At 40.9% G+C, this 27,798-nt stretch overlaps 1 protein-coding gene across 1 annotated transcript; it reads left to right on the forward strand.

The window, feature by feature from the left end:
- The first annotated feature begins 642 nt into the window (after nucleotides 1-642).
- spock2 (SPARC (osteonectin), cwcv and kazal like domains proteoglycan 2) lies at nucleotides 643-27,791 on the forward strand. The gene is made up of 10 exons (XM_079688323.1): nucleotides 643-980; nucleotides 12,805-12,850; nucleotides 20,073-20,187; nucleotides 20,479-20,584; nucleotides 22,135-22,243; nucleotides 23,760-23,894; nucleotides 24,493-24,711; nucleotides 25,202-25,264; nucleotides 26,117-26,248; nucleotides 26,831-27,791. The coding sequence occupies exons 1-10, from the start codon at nucleotides 792-794 to the stop codon at nucleotides 26,974-26,976; spliced, it is 1,260 nt and encodes a 419-aa protein (XP_079544449.1). The 5' UTR covers nucleotides 643-791; the 3' UTR covers nucleotides 26,977-27,791.
- The last annotated feature ends 7 nt before the right edge of the window (nucleotides 27,792-27,798 follow it).

The raw sequence follows: 27,798 nt of genomic DNA on the forward strand, positions 1-27,798 counted from the left end.
ATAAATATTACACATTAAACACAAAGCTTTTATTATTATATTACAATCTATGGGGGGGAAAAAGTCATAGACAGAAACAAAACATTTGTTTTGTCTTTGCTCATGCTAGATTGGGCACTTTTCATTCATGCTGTAAGCATTATAATGTTTATGTTTAGATTTATAAAATAACTTAAATGAAATCAGATTTGCAGCTCTGATAGATGTCAGCAATGTCACTGATTGACTTTTATGTTTGATATTTGCAAACTTTACTATCAAACTTAAAAGCCAGCATATTTTGATTAACACTCAATCATTCAATTGCTAAAGAATATTCCAAGCAGCCTTGGCAATATATCTGTCTCCATGACAACTGAGCTCCATCTACAACTTGAGAAACTGTGATGAATTTCGGAATTTCTTACTACTTCCTGACATGTTATTGACCAATTGATTGATCAAATAATGGAGAAAACGAAAATGGCACTTAATTGCAGCCCTTTATTTAGACTGCCCTATAACGGTGCACCATGCGTGAGGCTGCAGAGCATCATTTGGAAGTGCAGCATGTAAACACAGTAAACACCACCTTCAGTGCAAACATGTAAACATACCCAAAGCGTCACACAGTACCAGGACTTACCCTGCATACTATTATCAAATCTCTCTCTCCCCTCTCTCCCTCCCTCAGCAGAAGGAGCATCCTATAGGCTAATCAGCTGGTAGTTTCAATCCAGCCTCAGCATCCTCCCCCTCCCAGTAGAGGAAAGCCGACAGCCGGTGTGTGCGAGGTGTTTTTGTCCGCTACCATGGTGGATATTACGGATATGGTGTGCCTTCTCGTCCCGCTGGTGATGTTCGCTGGGTCTACCTTGCAGACCGAGGTGAAGAGTGGCAAAGAGGCGGAAAAAACGGGGAATTTCATGGAAGACGAGCAGTGGCTGTCCACCATTTCACAGTACAGCCGCAAGATCAAGCACTGGAATCGCTTCAGAGACGTAAGTCCTCCGTGTTGATTGAGAGATGCGCGGTAATGCGGTATAAGATGCGCTGATGGGCAAACACGCACGGTCATTTGGAAACAGTAATAATAGTTAGGGCACACTTTCTAGCCCGGGTGATACACACAAACTTGGGGCTGTTTTTAGGATATGGCAACATTGAGGAAACACACACTTTAGAAAAAATGTTTAAATATTGGAAACAATTCAAAAATAATCACTGTTATATCTAAGATACACATTTATGGAATATAGTAGTGGACTATGAATGTGAAACTGCACATTGTATTTTGTTTACAGTGTTATTTAAATAATTCTTTGAAAAATGTCCTTTTCAATTTCGTTCTATTTTGTGCTTGTTTTTTAACAAATAGCTCCAAAATACATTGTATATTTTATGTGAATTTAATATCTTTGCTCATAATGCCAAACACAGACTTGATAATTCACTTTTCTGATCCCCTCCTCAAAAATTCAGGATGTCTCAACAGATATTTTTGTCAAGAGCTTCCACGACAGCTTTACCTGGAAACATCTAATTCCAAAGGGCAAACACAAGCTAGACTCTATATAGGCTATACTCTCCTACATAGTAGGCCTACAGCAGATGGTTTATTTTATTAACCAGGCAATTGGTGTGTTGGTCCCACTTGCACAGCAGGAACATTAAAGACCTATTCCATCATACTGCCCTTAATACTGCCCTTACCTCAGATGTGTTTCCAGACGTGTCCCGGGAGATTTGACAAACAAGAGAATTAAGCAATTAAAGCAGAGGGGCGGGGATTGATTGATGTGCACATTCACCTACCGAACAGACTGAACTGGGTTGCAGGGATTGATTAAAGCCTGCAGGCTATACACAGTGATCTATTGCTGTGTCTGTGAATGTATGGACTTAATTTTGTCTCCCGGCTCTGTGAAATGATTAATAATGATCCCAGCAGGATTTGGACAATAGTGCAGTTGGATAATGTTCCATATAACTTCTGTTAATTGGGTTTTAATTGATCCAGGGTGGTTACTAGCACGGGATAAGTATCATTATTGGATTTGAAATGTGAGCGGTTGGCTTGAGCACGAACATACACGTGAGAACAATGCCCATCTTTACAGGAGGAAAAGCCTTTATAAGTAGTAACCATAGCAGAGAAGCTGCGCTGTCATTTTTGATCCACATTCATACGCCTCCTTATGGACGTCCCTGAAGAAAAGGTGAAATTGGCAACCGCCCCTCCTGGATATCAGATGACTTTGGCTGTGATTACTTAAGGAGAATGTCCTCGGGAACTGTACTTAGGGAAGTAATGCAATTGTGTGCATGGAAAGATTAAGTCAGAATTATTGTGGGATTATAACTCGCTGGATGCTGCTCTATATTTGTACAGCTTACATCCAAAACTGTTAGTAAGAGCAGCAACTTCACTCTGAATTTGGCACATCATGATTGGCTGTGAAGAACAAAACACACAACCAGAATGTGTGGAGCATCCCAAGATATAAAGGCTTCTTCTTGACATTGCTCAAGGCGTTACCATCGAGTATAAAGATGTCACATGCTCTGCTTTCCCTTGTTCCCCCTCAATTGAACATCAAAGCTGCTGTGAAACACCAACAGATCCAGTTCCACAGTGTCTCTATCATGACTATTATTCCCAGAGGTGACTGTCTTAATGTGTGCATGTGCATTTGCAAGCCTCCAGTGCATAAGTGTGTGTTGGCTTCCACACTCCCGCAAGTGCACAGGCGTGATTCTTTTCAAGGCTGTTGCATCTGCGCGTGCTTTTGCTAGCGTGCTAAAGGGCAGCAGTGCTGGTGTCTCTGTTGATGATGATGATGATGATGACAGGAGAAACATCAGAGAAGCGAAACCACCGAAAGTCCCCGGGGAATCGCCAATGGAAACCACTTTGATTCCAGCTTGCTGCCGTAGCAACAGCAGTCTCTGCGTTGTTGAAAGGGAGCATGTATCACTGAAGGTTTGATGACTCTGTCCCCCCTCACCAGTCCTGCTTCGGGTGCGAGAAATAAGTGGAAACATCCGTATTAGGATCTTTTCGTATCGTTGAAATTTCTTCAAGCTAAACACCATTACTTCAACCATCTATTTCCTTGATGATTCTTAATGAGAGCTGCTGAATATTGAATATAATGAACATTTAAATGGTGTTGCTTCATGTTGGTCTTTGAGCAAAAAAGAAAATCAGAACTAGAAAATGAGCAGTTCAGTCTCTGGGAAATGTATAGTTGATGTATAAAGGACTGCCAATTACACAGTTATAGGTATTCAGATTACATAAATTGATGTTGACTTGCACAGTCCTCTGAGACCAGAATGTTGAATATTAATCCGACACTGCAAAGCAATAATCAAAGCTGTGAAAAACATGAAAGACTTAACTCTTTCATTCTCCCATTTGCATGTGCGCAAACACAAACAGATGCACACAAACCCTCACACACACATAAACACACACAATACATAGGCTGCAGAACGCTCTCTGTAAATATTTCATATTCATACTCTTATGAAATGTAAAAGCCAAATCTGGATAAGAGGGTCTTTCACTTTCAATAAAAATAGCTCCCACACTTCAATTCAATCTATTTCTCAGGATGACAAGGCGATTAGATTTAACAGTTACAGTCAACAAATAATAGAATGGGATACCTTCAATCCTTTAATCTGACAGGTGCACTCAACATTTCATTTCACTAATGCACCAAATCCAGGAAAAGAGAGAATACAGGTCAACGGGTAAAGGCAGTTAATGCAGAATTTTTATTTAAACCCAAAGACCTGGTGTTATTTGCTCCACTCTTTTAAGTCATTCGGCAGCCTAAGTTGCAATTATAATGTGTGCAATTTAGATTTTTTAATTCATTTATTATCTTTGTTTTATACAACCCGAAATATATAACTAATAATAACCTTTGTTATAATGAGAAAGTCATATAAGGGATGATTAAAAGCTGGAATCATACAGTAGAAAAGAAATTGCAGATCTCATAAAGAACATCCATCATGTTCTGACTTTTATTTTAAGATGCTGAATAAAATGTGTTCCTTGCACAGAAACTCAAACTGAGACTCAATTATAGGGACAATTACATCTACTGGGTTCATCTCACCAGTCAAAGCAATGTCTATTTTCATTTCAGTGTGAAATGAAATGGTTGGAGACTACTGCATTGTATTCATAGCGGATCTAATTTGTAATGTTTACCAAAGGCAAATCAACAACAGATTCTATTCTATTTTTGTAAAAATGATGCTGTCCATGAAATTGCCAAGCCATGAAATTGGTCTGGTATATTTTATTTCTGTTGATTTAGGATAAACTCAGATATGTGCCTGAAAATGGATAATGATTACGACTTAGCTCACCCAGCATGAGGCAGTTTATTGTTGGCATCCATTACGCATGCCTGTATGAACATGGCAGAAAGGGATGAGACTTGTGATGTGATTTTTTGGATGATGTTTTCTCTGCTTTCCATCCAGTGTTTTCTGTGCCTGGTAAATCCTTATCTTAAAAACACATGCCTCTCCACTCAGGCAGCATTGAACCACCCAGTACCAATCCTGCCAGCACCTGTTATCATTCATTTCATTTTTAAGAAACAGCACATGCAACAAAAACATCAGATTCCTTCATGATGCCACTTGATAAATATGCAAAACAGGGGGAGCAGTCAATCTCGCAATCTGGCAAGAACATTTGAAAATAGATTGACCTTAGCAATCTCTACTTACCTCCCTGAATTTTGACCAGCACAATTTTAAAACTTTGATTAATGCTCATTTTTATCATTTCACTATATACAAAACATAATTGTGGGTAATGACCATAGGTAATGACATCTGTAACACCGGAGCCAAATACTCCATTAAACACTATCCAGATGAACAGTAGTTTCATCACAAACCCTGCGTTTAGTCCTGCTTTTCTATCACGGAGCAGCTCAACTCCATACTCCCCAATGTTAGAATAGACTGCCACTGATGCATTAAAGCTATGCATGATGATAACAGCTTGTCAAAAATCCATTAGTCATACTTTGTTCTGTCACGAGTTGTTCCTTATCTCATACTCCAGATTCTTTATGAGGCTGCAAACGTCCAGAGCTGTGTTGGTGATGCAGATGGATCTCGATCTCTTCCAACAGTTTTTGGATGGCGCGTTTGTTCAGGGTTTGGACTGGCGACTGGTGCGCTTTGCGGTGCCTTGGCCGGCTACCAGAGGCCGGCTACCAGAGGCCTAGGTGGGCTGTAATTGAGTAGAAGAAGAAACAAGAAACAGCCTTTCATCGTGCCCTGCTTGCAAAGCCACAGCTGCTCTCCATTGCAGTACAATAGCCACAGCTGAAGGGCACAGGTGCCGCAGAGAGACAGGGAGAGGGTTTCCTAAGTATTGAAGAAAGGTTATGATTATTACCTTTTTTTTTACATTCATTTGTAAACACAATTTAATAAATGTAACATCATCTAAAACTATCCAAACTGCAGAAAACAGACACACGTTTTGTTAAGCATTCTTTTGTTCAACATGTTTCCTTGCAGATGCTAAAAATCTCTGCACTCTCGGAGTGACCTGCATCTGTGTTGGCTAAACCTGGGACTCGGTATGCCAAATAGGTTGTTTGTTGCAGAGAAAAGCCAACATCCAGAAATCTGCCTGAAATAAGCTCTTTGTGGGATATTTCCAAGTCCTCCTGAAGTTAAAAACCTGTATGTACAGTAATTAGCCCGGCAGTACAAGTCCCAAAATAGTGTAAATAATGTGACAGCGTGGTGTTTGTATTCAGATAGGCCTACAAAAAGGACATTTAGAATCTCAATAGTTTATGTCTCATGATTAACTTTCATTTGAAAATGCACTGCGCCTCTTAAATTATCACGAGACAGAGTGGCTTTGCGATTCCAGAAGGCAGGTTCAATAAATCAAATGTTTTCTTTTAAAATGAACAATAACTCTAAGTGGCAGTGGCTTTCCCTAGTAAATGCCACCCAAGTGTTATTACCTTTGAGCTCGAGCCAGACTAAGTCACAGCCCGTGTTATATCAGCTTTCGTAGACAAAGTAGCTGATACAAGAGAATTTGATTAGAAAAAGTTAGAAATGGTTGAAAGTAGCAGTGCAAATTCAGATGTTTTAGCACCTGAGAGTACCTGAGCAACCCAGTCTCACGGCATTTCGTGTTATAGTCACGAAATCTATTGATTCGTGTTCACCAACATGATTTTCCCCTTTTTATCGTGTCACACAGAACGATTTTAAAAGCAATGTATTTTAGTATGTTTCGTGCCTGCACCACGTCTTTTTGTCCAGTCGAGTCTTGGAAGACCAGAAGCTGTGTGGTTCATAAAAACATTTTCTTACTCAATATCAAGCCCCAATTATTGTTTTTATTTTCAATTGTATAATGTCTGACTTTTCTTGCCGTCCGTGAGGAAAATAAATATCCTCAAAGAATACTGAAATCTGTATTTTTAAAATCTTTTTTTCCTTCTGATTTGTTATTATTTACATTGCTTTTAAAATCGTTCTGTGTGACATGAAAACAAGGGGGAAATCGTGTTGGTGAACACGAACCAATAGATTCATTTCGTTAATATAACACGAAATGCCATGAGACTGGGTTGACCTGAGAGACTTTTTGTGAAAAGATTAGCTGTTATCCAACTCAGAAAAAGTACCTTATTTTGTTTTTATTGTTTTGATCCCCACAAAAATTGTTGCGTTAATACTGTCTTGCAAAGTGAAACATATATGATGGAAAATAGGAACATAAAAGCAAAATCCCCGACTTGTTTCGTGGGCTTTTGGTTTTTCAATTTCCTGTCTAATTTTGGTAAAATCACCTTGTGTCGCTCCCCTGTTTTTTTGCCTTTATACCCCAGCTGTGTCTCGTTTATGTGAATAGTTCTGTTTGTGTACATATACCTGTGAGTTTGACAGTGTTCCCTGTGAGTTGTTGTCAGTGTTTTCTAGTGCGGTCAGTCCTTCTGTGTTTGTCCCTTTCTCGTGTTCCCTCATGGATTTTCTGCCAGTGTTCTTCCTGACATTAAGGTTTGTTCCTGGTTTAGTTGTTCTTATCGTTATCAAGTGAATTAATTCCCTTATTAGCGTTGTTCTCTGTCAATTTGAAACATTTTAAAGATTTCATTAGCTTCATTGTTAGCTATAGCTGATCAAATCTGCTAGCAAGTTAGTTCAGCCAGCAAAATGGACTCTCACCAGCTAGAAAGGAAACGGCTGGTTTTTTCTACCTTTGTCTTAAACTTAATTCCAATTGTTAAAAAAATAACAACTAATGGAAGGCTTAACTGGTATAGCAACAGTATGCTAACGAAGGGGTTTGTCTTTAAATCTATTGGCGAACCTATAGATGTTCAGAAGAATATAAAATAAGAAAATAGTAGGCTAACTTGTTCTATAGGATTGTAGGAGCATTACGGCCCGTCCACACGGTGGCGTGCGTTGAAGCTTCAACGCTTCTGCCCATTCACTTTGAATGGGGTAACGTCACACTTTGCCGAACTGCAAAAGTTGAGCAATGTTCAACTTTTGAAGCTTCGACGGAAGCGTCAGCCTATCAAATCATATGCCAGTACAAGCTCTAGCCAATCAAACCGCGTGCTTGTGTGTCCGGGGCGGGAGATTCATGTGATTGGTTGTTGGTCGAGCTTCAGACACGCCCGCCGGCAAGCTTCAACGCACGCCGCCGTGTGGACGCTGCGTTAGTGATGAGTAAGCTTGATAACTTGTTAGGCATGCCAAGTCTGCCTTTTCCCCTTGACCAGGTTTCAGTCCTTGTTGTTGCTAATCTTGTTGTGACTTTCTTTTTCGAATAGCCTTCATTGTTTTCAGCTCCCCTGTCTCAAATCATTGGCTGGTTGTTATCCTTCTTGAATGCCCTACCAAAGCAACTTTATTGATTTTCCATTGTTGTACATGTCTGTTTTTCAGTTGGGGCCGATGTTTTCAGTCAAGTGTGAAGGTTCTCGATGCTTGTACCAGATACTCCTGTGAGTTGCAGACTGTTTTCTTATTCCCCGCAGGGCCTCTGAAGGCACAAGGGCGGATTTTATTTATAGATAGTGAGTACAGGGCTGGCATGAGTGCACAGAGACTTTGTGGACTCAGTGTGATAGTCTAGCTGTAACTGTTTGTGTGTGTCTGTTGTGTGTGCATGTGTGCAACGATAGGACGACGCATGAAAGTTTGAGAACGGCAACTCAGTAGAACCAGTCAATTTTTTGTCTTGGACCTTTGAATATGTATCCAGTGAAATGGAAAAAGCAATTAACCGCTTACATAATTGAGTGAAAACTTCAGCTAGCGTTTGTATTTGACCTTTTATTCATCCTTTGCTGTCACAGTATTTATGATCTACTTGAGCATGAAAGAGTGGCATTAGAGCCTTTCTTATTATGTATAAAGCATAATAACTGTAAGTGTGACACACTTCAGTGCAGACATAAATTAATACCTTTTTTCCACCAGCTCCAGCATGAAAGGAAGAAATTATTAATGTATGAAACAGTAAGGCAAAGTGGAAAGCATAAAACAAGTCTATTCATTTGTTTCAGTTTCAGTATGTTTAACGATAGAAATGGAAATCTATCAGCCACTTAAAGCACAAAATATGGCTAACGTTTTGAGTTGTATTGCCCAAATATTTTGTATGACTCACTCATCTGATTTTCTTTATGTAGACACAAATCTGATCACAATATGGTTTCTGGTATTATGATTTCAAATAGAGTATAAGTTATACATAGGAAATGCTGTTTACAATTGTAGTCCCCAGAGTGAAAATACACCAGAGGCTTGTTCTGCAAATACAACAAAAACAAATCAATACAGAAATGTCAGAATATGAATAAAACTATACATGTATTGTAAATATTGATCCAACAAACGCCACGTATGGCAAAATGCTTATACTGTATATCAAAGTTTATGTTTAAACCCATAGGGGGCAGAAATTCAAATACTGCTCCTTAAGCTCAGCTTCAGCTAGGTTACTGTATACATTGAAAGACACTCAGCTTAGCTTGTCAACATTTATTTAACTCAGATCCTCTTTCATTTAGATTTTGATGGCAATACAGTTAGTGGACAATAATCAGAGAAACTTCAGTAAGAAAATGAACCTTAATAAGCAACAAAAATATATAACTTTGAAAAGTAAAGGGAATGTGTCCTTCCATCCTTAGAGGTAATAACGCACTTTGCAATTTCACATATTCAAATACTTTAATAGAATTAAGATTCTGAAAATTGTTTTCATTTATTGGAATAAATGTAGAGGCCTTGAAAGTTGAAATGATCAAACACTCACAAAAAGTAAGCAGAGTTATTCTCCTTTCTTCCACATCATCCCCCAGCAGATCAGTCTTGTGATGCAAGGTGAACGGCTGCTCTATGCTTCGTCCCCAACCTTAAATTGTCCAATGTTATAAATCCAAAAAGTACTGACCCTCGCTTCACCTTTTAACTAACCAGTCCTCCCAGATTTCTTACATAAGCTCCCTCTTGACGCGTTCCTGCAAGCCAGGCAGACCAGACTAACAGCGTTTGATGCTCTGCCTCTGCTCTGCGATCCTGAAGCATCAGCTTACAGCCTGTGAGCATGCAGTAATACAGGAATCAGCAGAATTGCTTCTTGTGCCCCGCAGCCCAGTGTGCATGAAGATAAGAGGAGAGCATATAGGATGAGAGTATTGTTAAGGGGGTTTTGTTTCATCTCATGCGTGTCTCATTTGATCTGTAAACCCAAGCTGAGAGGTTGTGGGCCTTTATGTGAATCTCTAGGTGGGAGGAAACGATACTGTATGGAGCAAAGCTACTGACGACACCCTTGGGGCAATGTCATTTTTTTATTTTTCCTCTCTATTTCATCATATTGTGGGCTTATATTTTATACTACAACAATATTCAACAGTGTGCCTCCACATGCTTTCATGTTTATAAAATAGAACATCTGTTCTTAAAAATTGTATGTAAACAAAATTGCAACCTGGATTATTGTTGTTGCTGTTATTTTCTTAGTCTTTTGATGTCACTCATAAAAAGGTTTTGGCCACATAGATTCTGTAATGCAAAGAAACCTAAGGTTGGGCTCGGTATGGGCTGAAATTCATGGCCCTTAAGGCATTGTTACCGCTGTGACAGCTGAAGACACCTTTCATCACATTATCGTGATTGTGATATCTTAGTAACGTCTTGAGCAAATGCCTTCAAATGCCAACTTATTGACGACTGATTAGGCGTCAAAGCTCAAGGTGTCAGTGACAATATATGAATATTGTAACAATTTCACCAGATGTCTTAATATGATACAATTGAACAGTGATTACATTTCGGTCAGATCTGGATGTAAACTGCAACTTGACTAGTTAGCAAAAGCAACGGCTAAGCAGTAATATGAGTTTGATACAGAGGGCGGCGAGGACATTGTCGCCCTGTGCTGTTCTGCGTGGGTTTGATGAATCCATTGAAGGCAGATATTAACGCTCATTTTGAGACAACTCAAGTATAAACCATCATCCGGCGGACTCATCTCCAAATGAGTGTACTGTGTTTGCTTTGTAACTGATAAGGCAGTGATGCGCTGTCACCACAAACGAACCCCTCAGGGTAACCACAGTGAACACAGAGTGCATCTGACAGCTGACATTTACCTAGAAACACCTGTCAGTCACACACACACGCGCGCTGTCAGATAGACACACACAATCATTTCAACCTGTTTCCTGTTTGTTCTTTGTTTCCATCTACCAGGATTTTGTAAAGCTTTTTTTAGAGTTCCACTTGAGCTGAACCCAATTGTACAGCTCATGAGGGATTGTGGACTGTCCATCATTATTGTGAACATCAGCAGTGGGGTGAACAATCTGCCATGTTTGATGCGGAGGGTACGTTCCCCCGCTCCGTTTAGCAAGAGGAGATCTTTCTGATGTTATCGGGTAGATTACAGAGCTCCTGGATGCTGAGTGTTTTCTGCACTCCTCTAATCACTTATGTGTATTAAAAAAAAGACACAACAGTTTTTCATAAAAATTCTTCTCCGAGTCATATTTTCTGGTGATATAACTTCACTGCCGTGTGCCAAACTTGTCACCGTGCTCTGCGTCTCATTCTCACTTCCATTGTACACTCAGGAGAATTTATTTTTCCCGAATACATTTTCTGCAGCCTCTCTTTTATGAAATCATTGATTTCCAGTCCTGTCAGCGCGTTAGGACGCTTCCCTCATCGGTCTTGGCAGAAACACAAATACAGAAAGGCTGCTAAATAATGCAGGAGCTGAGGCATCAATAAAAGGAGACATGGGAGGCGTCAGATTAATGGCCAGGTCGTCAACTCTTCGAGGCCTTGCCTTGCTAATGTGTGACTTCATCAGGCCCAACAAGGGTAAATCACACAACCAGCAATCATTCATTAAGCTCAAGTGAGTGCTGAGTTAAATTCTAGACATGAGCCAGTTTACTGGGAGTGATTTCTCCGTCATTGAGCAGGGGGATGAGATAAGCGGTGCAGCGAGTAGAGAATGAGCAGAGCAACAGATAGACCGTTCGGTAGATTTTAAACCTTGAGTGGAGTCCTTGCCAGTAATGAAAAATATTTACCCCTGTGAAACTCAACTGTGAGGGTCTTAGAAGAAGGTACCAGCTTTCATGAGGGCTGCTTATTTCACGTGTTGTGTCAGGATTTATCACCTTCCAGGGAGCTGTTTGGCACACTCCTCCAGTACAGTTAATGTTTACGGTGATGAGTAAGTCATCTCTGAGGAAAAGAGGGGGGCGGAGGATTTGTAAATATCTTGACTCATGTTTATTATTTCAGACAGCAATATGCTTACAAGAGCTTTACATCTGTACATGTCTTCTGTCGTATTCCCTTATGAGTGAAGGAAATACCATTATAAGTGTCTAGTTAAGTGCTCTTTTTTACGATATGCAAGAAAATAATATTCATAATGTGATCTTTCCCAATTGTTTATATATCTTTTAAATAATAAAACCCTGATAATATATTTTTTTAATCAAAATAAAACCTTCTGTGTTTGTTAAACTCATGTACATGTAGCACCGTGCACACCAGTGAAATTTGGATTTGGAGAGATTTTGTGTATTTATATTTTTTGCTATATCATGTATTTCCGTGCACCGATCAGAGTTCTGGTTCACTTAATAAGGATGTCTTTTAAACGTACGTTAAATGTTAGAAGAGGGGTTTTAAATGTACATGAAAAGTCTTTCTTTGGTTCTTCCAATGTCATTGAATGCAACTTAATACCCTGTACCTCACTAATATTGGCTCTTTTCTCCTTTTGCTGTCATTTCACCAGGAGGTAGAGGTCAGTTCTCTTCAGATTTTTTACATTGCTTTTTCAGCTGTCTTTGTACATATCTCGTTTTCATTCATGTCGCATTTCCTTCTGTCTGCTTCTCTGACACTCTTCCTACTCTTCTTTCAGAATTAAAAATCTCCAAAGAAGCACTTAAAGAAGAGCCATATGCCTCACATACATGTATAGGCACCGGGTGCACATCTGTTGCGCTCATTTCCATACAGTTCATTCCCATCTGTTTGACTCACTAATTATCATGCTGCAAGAATAATGTACACATTATAATCAGTGTACGCTGATACTGTAAACTACTTCTCCTCTATGAAGGTGACAGAGTGTCGATGTGTTGTGCCATCAACAACGCTGTGCACTCAGGCCTGCAGTGTGTGAACTACGTGTCTCATCATTCTCCTCAGATGCTAATACATGATTATTTTCTCTTTGTGTTTCTGCAGGATGATTATGTTCGTACCTGGGATGAGAATCAAGCTTCTAATGAGAGTAAGTGTCCTACCATCTCCTTCTCTCCACGTGGTTAGTTAAGTCACTCAATGCCATTTAACATATATCTATTGTGTTGTTCTTTGCTAGTTTAATAGTCTTACATTTATTGCATTATAATTGTGTCTTAATCCGGAGCGTGCAATAAGACATTTTGAGCAAGCACTAAAACTATATTTTGAAAATAATATATTATCAGAATAGTTTAACTTGAGCAATCAAAAAGCTATTGTGTACTCTTTTAAAACCATAATCTAGTTTTATTAACCTCATTAAATATCCATAGTTTCTTTTTTGCTGTCATTATTTCAATTCAAATTCAAAGGCTTTAGTCATACGCACAGTAGTTACAGTGTATAAATGGCAATGACAATCTTAAGTCCCAAGCTCCTTCAACATTGCAACATAGTTATATAGGACATAAAACAATAAAACAAATACAATTTTTAAATGATATTAAAATAGTGCAAGAAGAAACAGTAGAATATATTATAATACAAATAGTGCTTGATACAAATTATGTTAGTGCATATTAAAAATGTCTCCTTACAAAATATACACCATACAGTATATGCAGTACAAAACATTTCTATAATGACAAAAAATGCCTGGTTTTCGAAAAATATTTTTGTAATAGTCTCGTTAAGAAAGTTTCCCTGAGACACTATTAATAAAAATATAAGATAGTCTCAATGCTTTTTTTATCTCATTAAAGATACAGATGGAATACTTCCACTAAAGCATAATGTAAATCCACAGTTGTGTAGCTTGTTGGAGTACGTTTTAGGTGCAGTTTCTTCTTCATTGACTCACCCTCTCCTGTCGGGCAGATTTCAGACTCTCTTTTTGAGCTCACCATTATACAATTCTGTCAAATCTTGGCGGCCTGACAGCTGACTCCCAGCCCTGCAGATTTCACCTCACTCGTCAGGAATGCATTTCTTCAGTGGCAGCAAAAAACTTCGCACAGACATTGAGAAAGTCTCTAGCCTAGCAACAATAAGACTATAAACAACCCATAATGCAACACTGTTTTAATGCTCATTATGTAACACAGGGATAGGCAAAACACAAGAGACAACAACAACACATTTGCTACTCTTGAAATGTCTAGTCCATTATCATGTAAGATGTGTTTTTTATATGTACAGTCTATGTTTTAAAGTATCTTAAAGATAACCAAGGGTAAATAGCCAAATCTAAAGTAGATCCAAATCAGTCCAAGATAAAAAATAAGGCAAAGAATTCGAATGGAACCCAATCCGGTAGTTTATTTTCGTGCAAAACTTTTTTTTCTGTGCTCAAAATGCCTCACCACAGCTCTCGATATAGACACCAACGTAACATCCTATACATGTACGCAACAACTAAATAAAAAAAATGGTATGACGTCCGGGGATGCATGATGATGCAGTGAAAGCAAAGCCACATGATTTATTAAAACGAACTGCCATTAGCCTGTGCTGTAGCATTTGGACTGAATCTGTGGCCTGTGTTCAAACTGTGATGATTCATCGTGTTAGACAGCGTTGCGTACGCTTTGCGTTTGTACTCCGGGGTCATCCGCTCGCTGTCCACACTTGTTGTGAGTTCCTCGGCAAAAAAAAAAGGTTGGAAGATGTTAGCACTCTGTTTCATCTGCTTGAATGGATCCGATGTGCCTCCCTTAGGAGATGGTAAACATTGCCTGACTTCAAAATATCGCTACTTTATCCTGCTTCCTCGTTTATTTCCTTCTTCCTGCTGCAGTCTTGTGCGTGAGTCATGCTGATGTCGGAAATCTATCCTGGACTCCTGCTGAGACTTAATTGAGTCTCTGCAAGATGAAGTCATGACAGAGTCGTGTCCTCGACCATTGTCGGTTGATTTGCAGCTTAAATGAAGTCGGCTGAATGGCAGAGTCCATTAGCGCAATTTTCAAAGGGCTTAATGAAGGACTAATTATGCAATGAAAGGCCAGAGAGAGAAGTAAAAGCATGAGAGGAGAGTGAGACAGAGATGGGGGGCTAATTCGCCTTGATTTAGTGTAAAGTGACTGACATCAACATTATGCTTGCCAACTCCAAGGCATATGGTGAGGATAAAAATGTGAAATAGGGGGAGGAAGAGAGCTGGCTTGTGTAAGAGAGCATGATAAGGTGAAAATGAAAAAAGTGTTAAGTGAAAGAACGTCTTTGCACTTTGTTCATCTGTCAAGAGGAAGCTGTTTGTTCCACAGGAAGAAGACGAAGAAGGGATCATTAGCCTGTCACATCCCATTCCCAAAAGCATGATACAATACACCTGTAATGAGCTGTCACCCTTTTGTGTGTCGTCACATGTGGATCTGAGGTGCTTCGCAAGTAGTTTAAAAGTGAACACATCCTGAAACCGTCGTTTACTTTTACAGAAATATTCACTACCTGACTCATCTTAGAATAGGCTCCTTGCTATCGAAGAATTGCTTTGATTTCTGTAGGTTTTGTTCAGATGTCTTTCAGTTTCAGCAGTTCCGCGGTCTGGTTGAGGGTAGAAAATGTAGGTGTAGTAAACTTGTTTTAATATCGCTGTAGTTTTGTCTTGTGTAGCTAAAAGTATTGACTGAGACTTTGTTGAAATACATTTTCTGCAGAGCAGAAGAGTCAGACTGCATTGTCCAATGATCTGCGGCTCCATGTTCTTTATATTCTCCATATTCAACTCTATTGAGTTACTATAATAATGTGCAAAATCGAGAGCGTGATCTGTGCTGATGTTAAATGTGAGCTCTGTATTTTTGATAAAAGGTTTTGAGCCATCTGACCCACCGTATTAACATTCACTGTGTCACGATCTGTCAGTGTTGTGTTTTGTCTTGTCTAGATCTGTCTTTGGTTTCCTGTCTGTGTGTGTTCCCTCCTACCTGTTTTCTTGATTGTGTTCACCTGGTGCCCCTGTGTTTTCTCCTCCCTCCTCACCTGTCTCTTGTTTCCTTGATTAGACCTGTGTGTACTTAAGTTCTGTTTTTTCTGTCTGTCATGTTTGGTTTGTCGTTTGTCTGTGACTGTGTTCACCGGGGAGTGTTCTGTTTGTTATCCTTGAAATAAAGGTATTTTCAGTGTTATCTGCATTTGGGTCCTGCTTGCTTCACTCAACCTTAACACATTGAAACCTGATGTACTTATATGATTCTGTTTTCTTCTTCAAAGTCGCTTTGGATAAAAGCGTCAGCTAAATGCAATGTAATGTAATTCATATTGCTTTAAAATAACTAGCCAAGTGTCCGACCAACTGCATCATCATCAGACAATTCTGCATCTATTTTTTTTTTTGTGCTAGAATTCATTGCATTCATTAGCCATTTTATTTGTATGTAGTCCTAGGTTTTGCAGAACTATCACATATTGAAGTACACTGGCAAATGAGTTGAAATAATACCTTAACTTTAGTTAACCTAACGGAGATTTGTCAAATTCAAAAGTGGCATTGCTATAATGATGGGAATTCAAATATGTGTGCTTAGCTTCTAAAACACTTTAGCAAAGCTCCATATGTTTGCCTTAGGTTGCCAAATGAAAAGTACTCTGCTTCTTTCATTCCACACGCGGTATAAAGCCCTTCATCTATCTATTTCCCTTTCTATGGTTTTTGACATGAGTGTACTATCTCCCTCCATTGATCTGCCTTCCTTTATGAGTGGCCTAATGAGGCGAAGGAGAAAGAACAGGAGATTTGTCCCTCTGAGACATCACTAAATCAGCGTGATGTCTTTGCTCCGGAGCTCAGATGAGCCTGCAGGCCTCATTTCTCCGCCAGACTGCTGCAGTGCGTGTAGAGGAGGACAAGGCTTTTGAACTGTCAACCTTCCTAACGCACAGACAATCAGTGGTAACAGCAGACTGGGCTGGAAATCTGCATTCAGGCCCCGCAGCAGCTGACTCCACTCCGCTGAGCAGAGTGAGGGAGAGGTCAGGGTAATTTGTAGTCGATTTCTACAGTCAATTCATCAACTGATTGAATCACCTCTCACTAAACACAGTAAACACTGCAGGAGAGTGGCTGTAATTTAGACTTGTAAGAACAAACAACTGCACACACACAAATACACATGCACACACACTCAACGGTTTGTCTACAGCACTCACAAAAAACCTTATTTTCAAGAGTTTTAAGAGTACCTTGGATTTCAACAGGCAGCCACAGAGGCCAGGTGAAAGGTGGATGGAAACTTTCTGTCCAATCAATGGTGTCAGATCAATGGGGGACTAAGGAGACAGGAAAACACGCTGAGTCCACACTCCACAAGGTCTAGATGTCTGATACCTCTTGATGCTATTGATAAATCCTGTTGCTTAGAGCTTGCTCACACAGTCACACATATGTTAAACACTGCCATCAAACGTCATGTTAAAGCCTTCCGCTGGATGTCTGCCCTCCAGACATTTTAATTCAAATCCTGCCCTCTGCTAAACCTTTCCACAGCTATTAACACGTTTTAACTCCACTATATTACACTGAACCAGACCCTTCCCCCAGCAGGGAATCTGCACAGCTCTTTATAAACGCTGTACACACCTTGTGTCTGGATTTAAGCAACTCTCAAACTCTAAAAGCAGCATCTACAATCCTCCAGGGTCTACCGCTGCCCTCCTCACCGCCACACTCCACACATTTGTCCAGTGTCGCCCCTTACTGCTCTCCCTCCTCCGGGCCACCTGGGGCTGCTTCTAACTAATTCTAAACCCAACATATAGACTGTGAAGGGATCGGCATGTTACTCCTGTGGAGAGACAAGCCTCCCATGTATTTATTATCTTCTTGCTACTAAATCTCCTCCATTAAACATCCTCTAAATACGCCCTAAAATAAATCCTTTACGTTTTGTCTACGTTTAGCTTGAATAGTCAGCACCCACACCTGCTAAATATGGAAGTAAGCAACTAAATGAAATGTTTGTGTTTTCAGCTTGTTACACTGCCCACTATAGTTCAAAAAAAATCAATGAATGCTGGTTAAAGTTTAGACCTTTAGTTTTTTTTTTTGCCTGTCTGATTATTTTGTGTTCCTGTGGGAACTCGAGCATCTTTTTTGCATGAACTGCTAGACATGTCTGGCTTCATTGTAAACCTAGAAGACAAGATAGCACTGATGATGTTAGAGACTGAGTGTGTAAATAGATAAGAGGGTTGATGATGAGGATGAGGCCTGAGCTCTGCTTCCGTTATCCTCAATCTGCAGGGATAAACCTCATGCAAATCTGGATTGGATTAAACAGAAGCACAGGGGGCCTAATTACGAGCGGTTTACTGCTGCGGGCATTAGTTTAATACCAAAGGAGAGACTTTCGGAAAGTAAAAATGGAAGTAGTTGGGTGCATCTGTTGTTGAATAGAGATGTGTAGATGTGAGGCGGAAAACAATAAACACGCAGGGCCGGCAGAACATGAATGAGAATACACAGTGAGGATGTCAGATTTGTGGAGACAAAGGAATGTGAAAGGAAGGAAGATTGATAAACATGATTGCACCACGGGGGGGTTTGTAGAGGCGGAGGGAGGCAGAGATTTCTCAGAAACACCAGATTGAGCTTCAAATCACAGTCAAACCAGAAATGATTCCCGGTCCACGGAAAGCCTGTTGCTATGGAAACGTCATCATCGCAGGCACTGCTTTAATCCGTGGAAGCCTGTTAAATTAACATGAGGCTCAGGCAGCCACCTTATGCTTCTGTACTCACAACACAACGTCGTGCCAGCATTGTAGCCGCTCGCTACCAACAACATTTATTTACAAATGTTTAGCCATTAGAAGGCAGGATTATCTGCTATCTTCTTGTCCACTGTGTCTCGCATTCATCAACATCTTACGCCTAGGTATTTGTGAAATTCTCACTGGTTGGATTACACAGTACATTGCTTTGCTTACTTGCCCTCTTATCCACTGTGCTTTATTCCCTTTAGTACCTTAATCTCCTTGTCATCCTTTGTGTCAGGCGTTATCGTAAGCGTTTGATTGGCTGATGCACCGATTCTGCTGATGCACTGGTGTGAATCCGGCAGAGGGGACCTGCATCGAAAGAGAAAAAAGGCAGGAGAGGGTTGAGAAAGAGCAAGAAAAGCTAGGAGATGTGTGAAGTACTGTACAGGGATACTCTCTATACAATCAATGTGGACCGGCATACTGGGCGACCAGAGAATAAGGCTCCTCTGTTGACAGTCTGAATGGATGAGGAGTCTGCTTCTAGGCATTAATGCCTCGGAGCCTCACTCTGTCTCAGTCAGTCAGTTATACAACCTGCTCAGCCATGACAGGAGGGTGTATTGTTTTGGAGTTGCTTCTCAAATCAGATATCTGTCGGTTTGCCTCAATAATCCTGGGATGTTGGCAGCATTCATGTATTCAGCCAGCGGAAAGGACAAGAGAGGAGGTCCTAAGCCAGTCTGTGAAATAGTGCCATAAAACAGGATACAGTAAGAGGAGGGGATGAACACAAGCACCTCCTTCATGTAGATTAAAACCCACAATAGCAGTCAGTGAATAACAGGTATTCCCATGTATGATGGATAGTGTAGTAGGTGAATAAAGGTCGGTGGAAGTGAAGAGAAAAGAGTGTGACATCCAGGTCGGCTGCAGGAAGCCTGCTAGGAATAGACAACAGTGTCATATGATGAGTGTGTGTGGGGTGCTGACACACGCTCCAGCATTAGCTGCTAGCAGAGAGTGTGATGGATGAGTGAGCTAGCTATGCACATTTTAGCCTACATTGCGAAAAAAGTATATAACAAAAAAATATACTGTAGGCTATATATATGATACAGTATAAAACGCGATATTAAAAACAATCTTAAAGTAGTAAATATAAGAAATCTCAGTGAGGTGTGACTTCCTCCAGACCATTTTAAGGGAATGGAATATATTGTGTTGTGGCTACTTTTACATTAAGATGATTTTACGCAAATTAAAACAGCTGCAATGCAACTTTAATTTGTCTGGGTTTTTTTGCTGGTCGAGAGTTTTTCTACCCTCTATGAAGCACAAACTGCCTCAGGATGCATATTTGTTACTAGTGCAAGACCAACAGTTCTGCAGCGCTCTATTAATTTAAACTGACTCAGGTTATGCTGAGCAAATACAGGGGAGAGATTTGGGATTTGAGACTGCCAGTGAATAGTAGGAAGATGGGCAAAGAAAGATAGAAAAAAAGGTAGAAATGGAAGCAGTGGCCATATATACAGCATGCATCACATGTTTCTATTTTCTCCCAGATGTAGACACCACCAAGGACCCCTGTCAGAAGGTTAAGTGCAGCCGACACAAGGTGTGTATCGCCCAGGGCTACCAGAGAGCAGTGTGCGTCAATCGCAAGAAACTTGAACACAGGTGAGTGTGTGTAGCCCCTGGGCAAGAACTGACTAACTCCCAAAACACATTGTTAAAAAATGCTCACATTAACACGAGGTCGACACCAACTAGTTTACATTAAGTATGTGCTGCAAAAAAATGTGGTAATAATAAAGCTTGTCTGAGTGCTGTAGCGCTGCCTGCTGTTTAATGATAAGCTAATACATTCAGACACCAGGGAGGAGGGCTGTTTGCTCCATGTTCAGGTCGGTGCTGCTGTGTAATTTGCTCTGCGAGGCTGAAGTGTTTTTGGTGTCCTCTGTCCTGCAGACTGAAACAGCCCGCTCTCAGGTCTCCTGAAGGAAACTGTCTGCCCTGTCCCATCTCCTCCTCAGGGCCTGTGTGCGGATCAGACGGACGCAACTATGCCTCAAAGGTACACTAAAGCAAAACGAACCTATAGGGCTTCGCAGCAAATCCTTACGAGCAGTTTTTTTCCTAAAGTGGCTTTGTGTCTCCCAAATAATTGTATTATTTATAAATAAATGTATACATTTATGAATACAATTATTCATTGGACCACCATTGGGGTCCAAATGAATAATTTTAAGCTGACTGTCACACATTTTTTAATTTAACTAAATGAGTTATTGAAGGTTATAGATCTGAATAGCTTGTGGGAATAGTTTGCTTTAATTATTCAGTGGCCACTTTATTAGGACCACTGATAGCCAAATCAAACAATCCTAGTCCATTTCTACCTTTATAAAGGTTTTATAGTTGTTTATTTTGTTACTATGATAACAAGGCTGTACTTAGTGGTGCTGTTCCATTATGTTGAATCACAATGGCAGGTACTATATTATGTGCAACACATCTGTATAAATGGGCGTAAACCAAATAATAGAAACACCTTTCAGTATAACACACTATAACTCAACAGCACCACAAATTGAAGCCTTATATAACCAGTTAAATCATCACTGCTGATCACCCTACTGTACACTTTCTGCCCAACACCAAACAACAGAATATGTTCACAGACTGGTTGTCTGTCTCGTGCACTCCTGTAGGGATATAGTGACAGAAGACAGAAAGAAAGCTTTTTTTTTTAAATCAAAGACACCTGTTATAGAGCTTTACTATGTCAATATCATGATTACAGCATTTTTCTGATGCCCCTAATTGGCCAGAAAAATGAATAGAATAGGCTTAAACATAAAGAAGAACATCCTTTTCTCCATCAATGTAATGAGCATTTCTCTGAAAATAAAAGACGGTAGAAATAATCACTCTGGGGGAGGAGGGTTGGGAATCATTGGCAGTGAAACAATGTGGCCTCCGAATAGCATATAATCTGCATGCTTTACAATGGCATATGTAGTGTTAATAACATTTGCTAAAATAGTCCTGACACCTTGTACAAGTGAAGCTTTCTAACAGAAACAGACACGTATACAGGATGTATAACAATATGTGCATCTGTCGGTAAATAGTGACGTTCACCCTGCACACTCAGAGTCTCAGGGAGGGGGGGAAACCGAGACAAGGAGCCATGATATATAGCCTCAGAAGGACCAATTGGTGGCCTGTGGTGACAGAATCCCATGTGTTTATTGATTTATGCTTTGTCTTTTGGATCACTATTCCCGACCTTGTGTGCAGGCAGAGGTTATAGAGCGCATTCATGAGAAGGCTCTGATTTAAATTAAGGCGTACAGTCAGACACCCCATGAATATTTGATCTGTGTAGCAGCAATAATGTGTGTGTGTGTGTGTGTGTGTGTGTGTGTGTGTGTGTGTGTGTGTGTGTGTGTGTGTGTGTGTGTGTGTGTGTGTGTGTGTGTGTGTGTGTGTGTGTGTGTGTGTGTGTGTGTGTGTGTGTGTGTGTGTGTGTGTGTGTGTGTGTGTGTGTGTGTGTGTGTGTGTGTGTGTGTGTGTGTGTGTGTGTGTGTGTGTGTGTGTGTGTGTGTGTGTGTGTTGCAGTGCAAGCTGGAGCAGCAGGTGTGTCTTACCGGGAAGGATCTTACTCTCAAGTGTCCAGGGCTGTGTCCTTGTCCGACTGCTGCCCCCACATCCATGGAGAGCAAGCATGGTAGGATTAAACAAACAGCACAGCTATACCAAATGTTTTTTTTCTCACTTTAGTTTTATTATATAAAAACATTACAACAACAGCTGTGTACAAACAAAATAAACAATGCAATACATCTATAGATACAAATACAGAGATAATATAACATTTTATAAATAAAATAATAATGCAGTTGGGAGTCACATTAATTTGACCATTTGTCAGGACAGTTCCTCTTACTCAATCAGTCAGTGTTCCTTGTCGCTGGTTTGAATCTTAAACATTGACCGTTTCTTCCATTTCTCTTCATATTGTGTTTCTTGCAGTCTCAGTCGATATGTCATTTTTTCCATTATATGAATTTCCTCCACGATCTCCATCCATTGTTCCATAGTAGGAGCCAGGAGGTTCAAGCTTGCACCATTTCCTAGTTATGGCTTTCTTGCCAGCTATCAACAGTATTTTTACAAGATATCTATCTATGTAGTGAACATTTTCCTCTGTAAAATTGCCCAGATAGAGTACCATGTAAGTAAGTCAAGTTTATTTATATAGCGCTTTCCACAGACAAAGTCACAAAGTGCTTGACAAAACAATAAAACATCATCATAGGAATCGTACAATGATAAATGACCACACAAGCCACGTGTTAAAAAGTCATAAAAGCACCAAAACACAATAAAAACATAGTATAAAGTAGAATAAAATCAAGCACACCGGTTACCCAAACCCAAACAGGAATGTCTTTAAATTAGTTTTAAAGGAGTCAACAGAGTAAGCAGACCGTAGATGAGCGGGCAGAGCGTTCCATAGCTTAGGAGCCACGGCCTCTAATGCTCGATCACCGCGGGTCTTAAGGTGGGTACGTGGGACAGACAGTAAATTGTGCATGTGTGACCTGAGTGGGCGGGCTGATGTATATGGATGAATTAGGTCAGCCGCATATGCAGGAGTCTGACCGTGCAATGCTCTGTAGGTGAGAGTGAGGATTTTGAACTGTATCCTATAAGCTACAGGGAGCCAGTGAAGAGATCTGAGTATTGGGGTAAAGTGGGACCGTTTATTTGACCGGGTGAGAAGTCTTGCAGCTGCATTCTGGACTGCCTGCAGACGACCAAGAGCAGACATGCTGAGAGAGGAGAACAGTGCGTTGCCGTAGTCAATGCGAGATGAAATAAACGCATGTATAATCATTTCTAGGTCGGGTGTCGAAACTACAGATCTCGGTTTACTAATGTTTCGTAGGTGGAAGAAACAAGATCTCGTCAGTTGCTTAACATGGGTATCAAACGACACGGATTGGTCAAATATTACCCCTAAGTTATGTAATGTATGTATGTAGTCCATAGGAACCTCATATCTCAGTATCTTTTGCAAAACCTTGTGTAACATTTTTCATTTTTAACGTGAATTCACTTGAATACAAAGCTTCCCATTTATTTTATTTTGTATCTGTCTCTCACACACCTAACAATTATCATAAAAAAATGATAACGCGCAAAAGATTATCATATTCTTCCTCTCAATCTGCCCACAGAGAGCTGTACCGGGCAGGATCTGGCTGATCTCGGGGAGCGTCTGAGGGACTGGTTCCAGCTCCTGCAGTCTAATGCCAAGCAGAACAACAATAGCAAGACCGGAGCCAAAACAACTGCAGCCAGCACCACATCAGGTCAGAGCTGCTATTTAATGAATCCATAGTGCAATAAGAGGGAGTTAAAACACTATTGTTACAAGCACTACAGGTACTATAAAACAAGTTGTTAAGTCTTGTGTTATAAGGAAAAGCAAAAAGAAGTCCATGGGGAAAATAAAATCCAACAAATTCAGCTTAATGGTTCTGCTGGATCTGTTTCCACCTTTATGTTTTCTGCAGCTCTCACTGGATACAGCATGCAACCCGATAGCAGACTTGTCTGAAAATAGTTGCAGGGCTGAGAGCCTTCAGCCACTTTTGGGTGGAGCATGCTGTACTTCAAAGCAACAGGAAGTGAACCTCAGGACATGTTCGGGCCACAAGTTAGTGCCCGATAAGCACCAAGTCTTAACTGGGCTGTAAAGTGAAAATTGGAAGTAATTGGTCAAAAATGAAAGGTTGAAATGCAGCTTTTATAGATTAAACCCGTTTCTATTTTAAACCTGGAACATAATTAGGAAAATGTTAAACCAGGAGCATGAAAATGTTCTGCTGGCATGGTTTCATTTTCCATTTGTGCAGCTGTCCTCTGAAAACAATGAATGTTTGTTTGTCTGTGTTGTTGTGTTTGCAGTGCTGGACAGGAGCCTGGTGGCCAGCTGTAAGGACTCCATAGGCTGGATGTTTTCCAAGCTGGACACCAATGGCGACCTTTACCTGGACCAGGCTGAGCTGGCTGCCATCAACCTGGACAAGTACGAGGTGTGCATCCGGCCCTTCTTCAACTCCTGCGACTCCTACACGGACGGCAAGGTCTCCACTGCCGAGTGGTGCCTCTGCTTCTGGAGAGAGAGTGAGTATTCTGGGGAGGATGTGAATGTCTTCACAAAATCACGCTGACATATTCCCCTTAGCATTCAAACTTCCCTCCGCTCAGCTGCCCCCAGGTGTAGCCAGCTCGCTGTTGTGTGCTGGTCCATCACTATTTGTCGTTTCATCCTCTCCTCCCCCTATGGGTTGAAACGGTCACTGCAAGGAGCTAAAAAACATTCCTGCTGCTTGTTGACAGCTCGATTCTCCCACAGCTCTCAGAGACTCAGTCTGTCAGAGAACCAGCCGAGCAGAAACTAGGTCTCTGTCACAAGCTCATATGTTTTCTTGTTTAAGAAGGAGACACACTGGAATTGATTTGAGGTTGTTAGGAAACATTGATTACACTCGAAAGAGCTGTCTGTTTTTACTGTTGATTGTTTTTGGCAGATTTTAGCTCATCATTATTGTCTTATTGTGCCTTAGAGTGTGCTTTGTTCTCTTGTAAAATAATATATCCTGTCTTTTTTAAGAGCCCTCCTGCCTGACTGAACTCGAGAGGATCCAAGTGCTAGACGGTGGCAAAAGAAAGTTTGGTAGGTATCTGACATCTCGTGACGGCATTTCAGCCCAATTTCATCTGTCTTTCTTGGTGGAGGGATTTTATCCAGCAGATGACAAGCAGGAGGCCGGGATTAGTCCCTGATCAGTCTGCTGGATTAGAACTCGATACTCACTGACGACAAAGGAAAGCAGCCATCAGTGTGTCTTACATGTATGTGCGAGCCGGTGAAGATGTGTGTGTGTATGCATGTGCGCACTGCAGATTTTGGCTGGTTGACTGGTGTCTGAGTCAGGACTCTCCAAGGACACAGAGTGGCGAGCAGGGGGCCGCCTGCCAGCCCCGCACTCAGATATTCCCTCGAAAGACTGGAAGGACAGTTTTGTTTTGTCCCGTTCTAGTTTTTACATTAATATGAAACTAGCCTCCGGGACATCATGACACATCCCTCATCTCTATACAGTATGACAGCTAACTCTCCTTAAGGAAAACTAAAAGCATGAAGGGGATAATGCAGCTCCAACGTGTTTTACACTGTAGTGTGTGAACACAAGCTGTATTTCATATTCATTTAACGGTTTAGAAATTGAGAACTTTCCAATTTTGTGTCCCTTGCTCATCCCATGATGATTAGCTATCTACCCCCCACACCACCCCAATATGCTGACTTAATACTTATTCACCCCTATCTTTCTCCGTGAACATATTTGTATTCATGGAAAAGGGAATTGACTGCCACAGATGCTGCATGCATTACACTCTCACTTGGCATCGGCGCCATGTGTAGTGAAGCATGATGCAGGCTGTGTTTATCTCCTCGCAGGTTAAGGTTGCTTTACCAGAACCGACTCTTATTTGTTTGTGTTTTTCCACGTGTGAACGCCAGGTCGATTCATCCCAAGCTGCGACGAGGACGGCTACTACAGGAAGCAGCAGTGTGACAGGGGAGAGTGCTGGTGTGTGGACCAAAACGGAGGAGAAGTAGCCGGATCTAGGATGCGCGGCAAGCCAGATTGCGGTAAGCCCCGTAGGATTCAGCTGTCAATATAAAAGTGAATAGAATTTGAAAGCTGAATGTAACGAGGAAAAAATGTAAAATTTCCGCTGCAGATGGCCTGCGTCTCTACATCGCCCCACATGCGTTCTGTACAAGGCTTTCTTTATGTTAAAGGACTGAGGCCCACTGCAACATAACTCACTGCAGGGACCAGTCCCACATTCATGTGTCCGGAGTCATTTGCATTCCAAAGCGCCGCTTGTCGCTGTGAGAAAAGTCTTTCAAGATAAATGAGGGCTGGTTGGACTGAACCTGCTCCTGATAAGAATGGCTCCCCTGGCAAGGTTTAGAAACAGCTATTAAAACCCAGACAAAGTCAAACACATGCCCCCCTTTTGCCTTTGCAGTCAATGTTTTTTAATTGATTCCAGCATTTCTCATTGATAGAAAGGACTCAAGGTTGAGAGGAAGACATGATGAACAGAATTTATTGCAGAATTTAAGATTGCCACAGCGGATAATTTAATCTCCCTCTATACCCCCCCCCCCCCCCCACCCCCCCACACCTCCTGCCCTGCATGTTTTCGCCCTGTCTCTCTACAGATGATGAAATGGCATATTCAGGTGATACTGGCAGCGGGGTTGGATGGGAAGACGAGGAAGAGAAGGGGGCTGAGGAGACTGCAGAGGAGGCTGAAGAGGAAGAGGGTGAGGTGGGGGAGGTGGATGATGGGGGTTATATCTGGTAAATGTGCAGTCCAGCCTCTCTACAGGAGCATCTCGATGGTCTTGAACACACATACACACACAGATTTTGCAAAAAGATGGAGGTGGTGAAATGATCACACTCAGAACAACACTGACTTATGGAAAAAGCAAAGGGAGAGGGTTGGTGGAGGGGAGATGCATATGTAATGGGTGTATTTAATGTTACAGGATGTACTTTAAAGGGGCAGGGGAAGGGGACATATCACTACTAAGAAATGGAGTCCGGAGAATATTGTCCTTCATACTTGTGAATCTTTGTTCTCTTATGTTGTAAGTCCTTTGAACTATCTTTGAGCAGTTTTTAGCTAATTATAATGGAGACTTTAAGCGGCTGCAGGTGCTCGTCATGTGCTTGCATAACATTTAAAAAAGGAAATTGACTGGGTGCATTTCAATACTCCAAATTGGCCCGTTTTCATCTTTCCTTCTTGCAGATTAACAACATTTAGATTTCAGGGCAGGAAACGGTGATAAAGGGAGGAAGCCACGTTGGATTATTGGAAAGCTACCTTTGACTTTACCGTTTTCATGTCATTCGCTTCAGCTCATATGTGACAGTAGTCATTCATGACTTACTAAAATAGAAACGTTCCTCACGCATCACTCTTTAGCTTGTATATAATGTGTGTATCAGAAGAGTCACCTATTAGTCCTGTTATTAATGCCTCGAAAAACTAGCAGAATATACTGCTTGGTTGACAAGTGTACATCGTATCATAATGTGGATCAATTACTGTGTTTAATAAAAAAATCGAAATAAAACAAACTTGTCTATGTGGCCCAGTTGGCCACCGTATATCTGT

This window comes from Notothenia rossii, assembly GCF_949606895.1.
Source record: "Notothenia rossii genome assembly, chromosome: 6".
Classification (NCBI taxonomy): domain Eukaryota; kingdom Metazoa; phylum Chordata; class Actinopteri; order Perciformes; family Nototheniidae; genus Notothenia; species Notothenia rossii.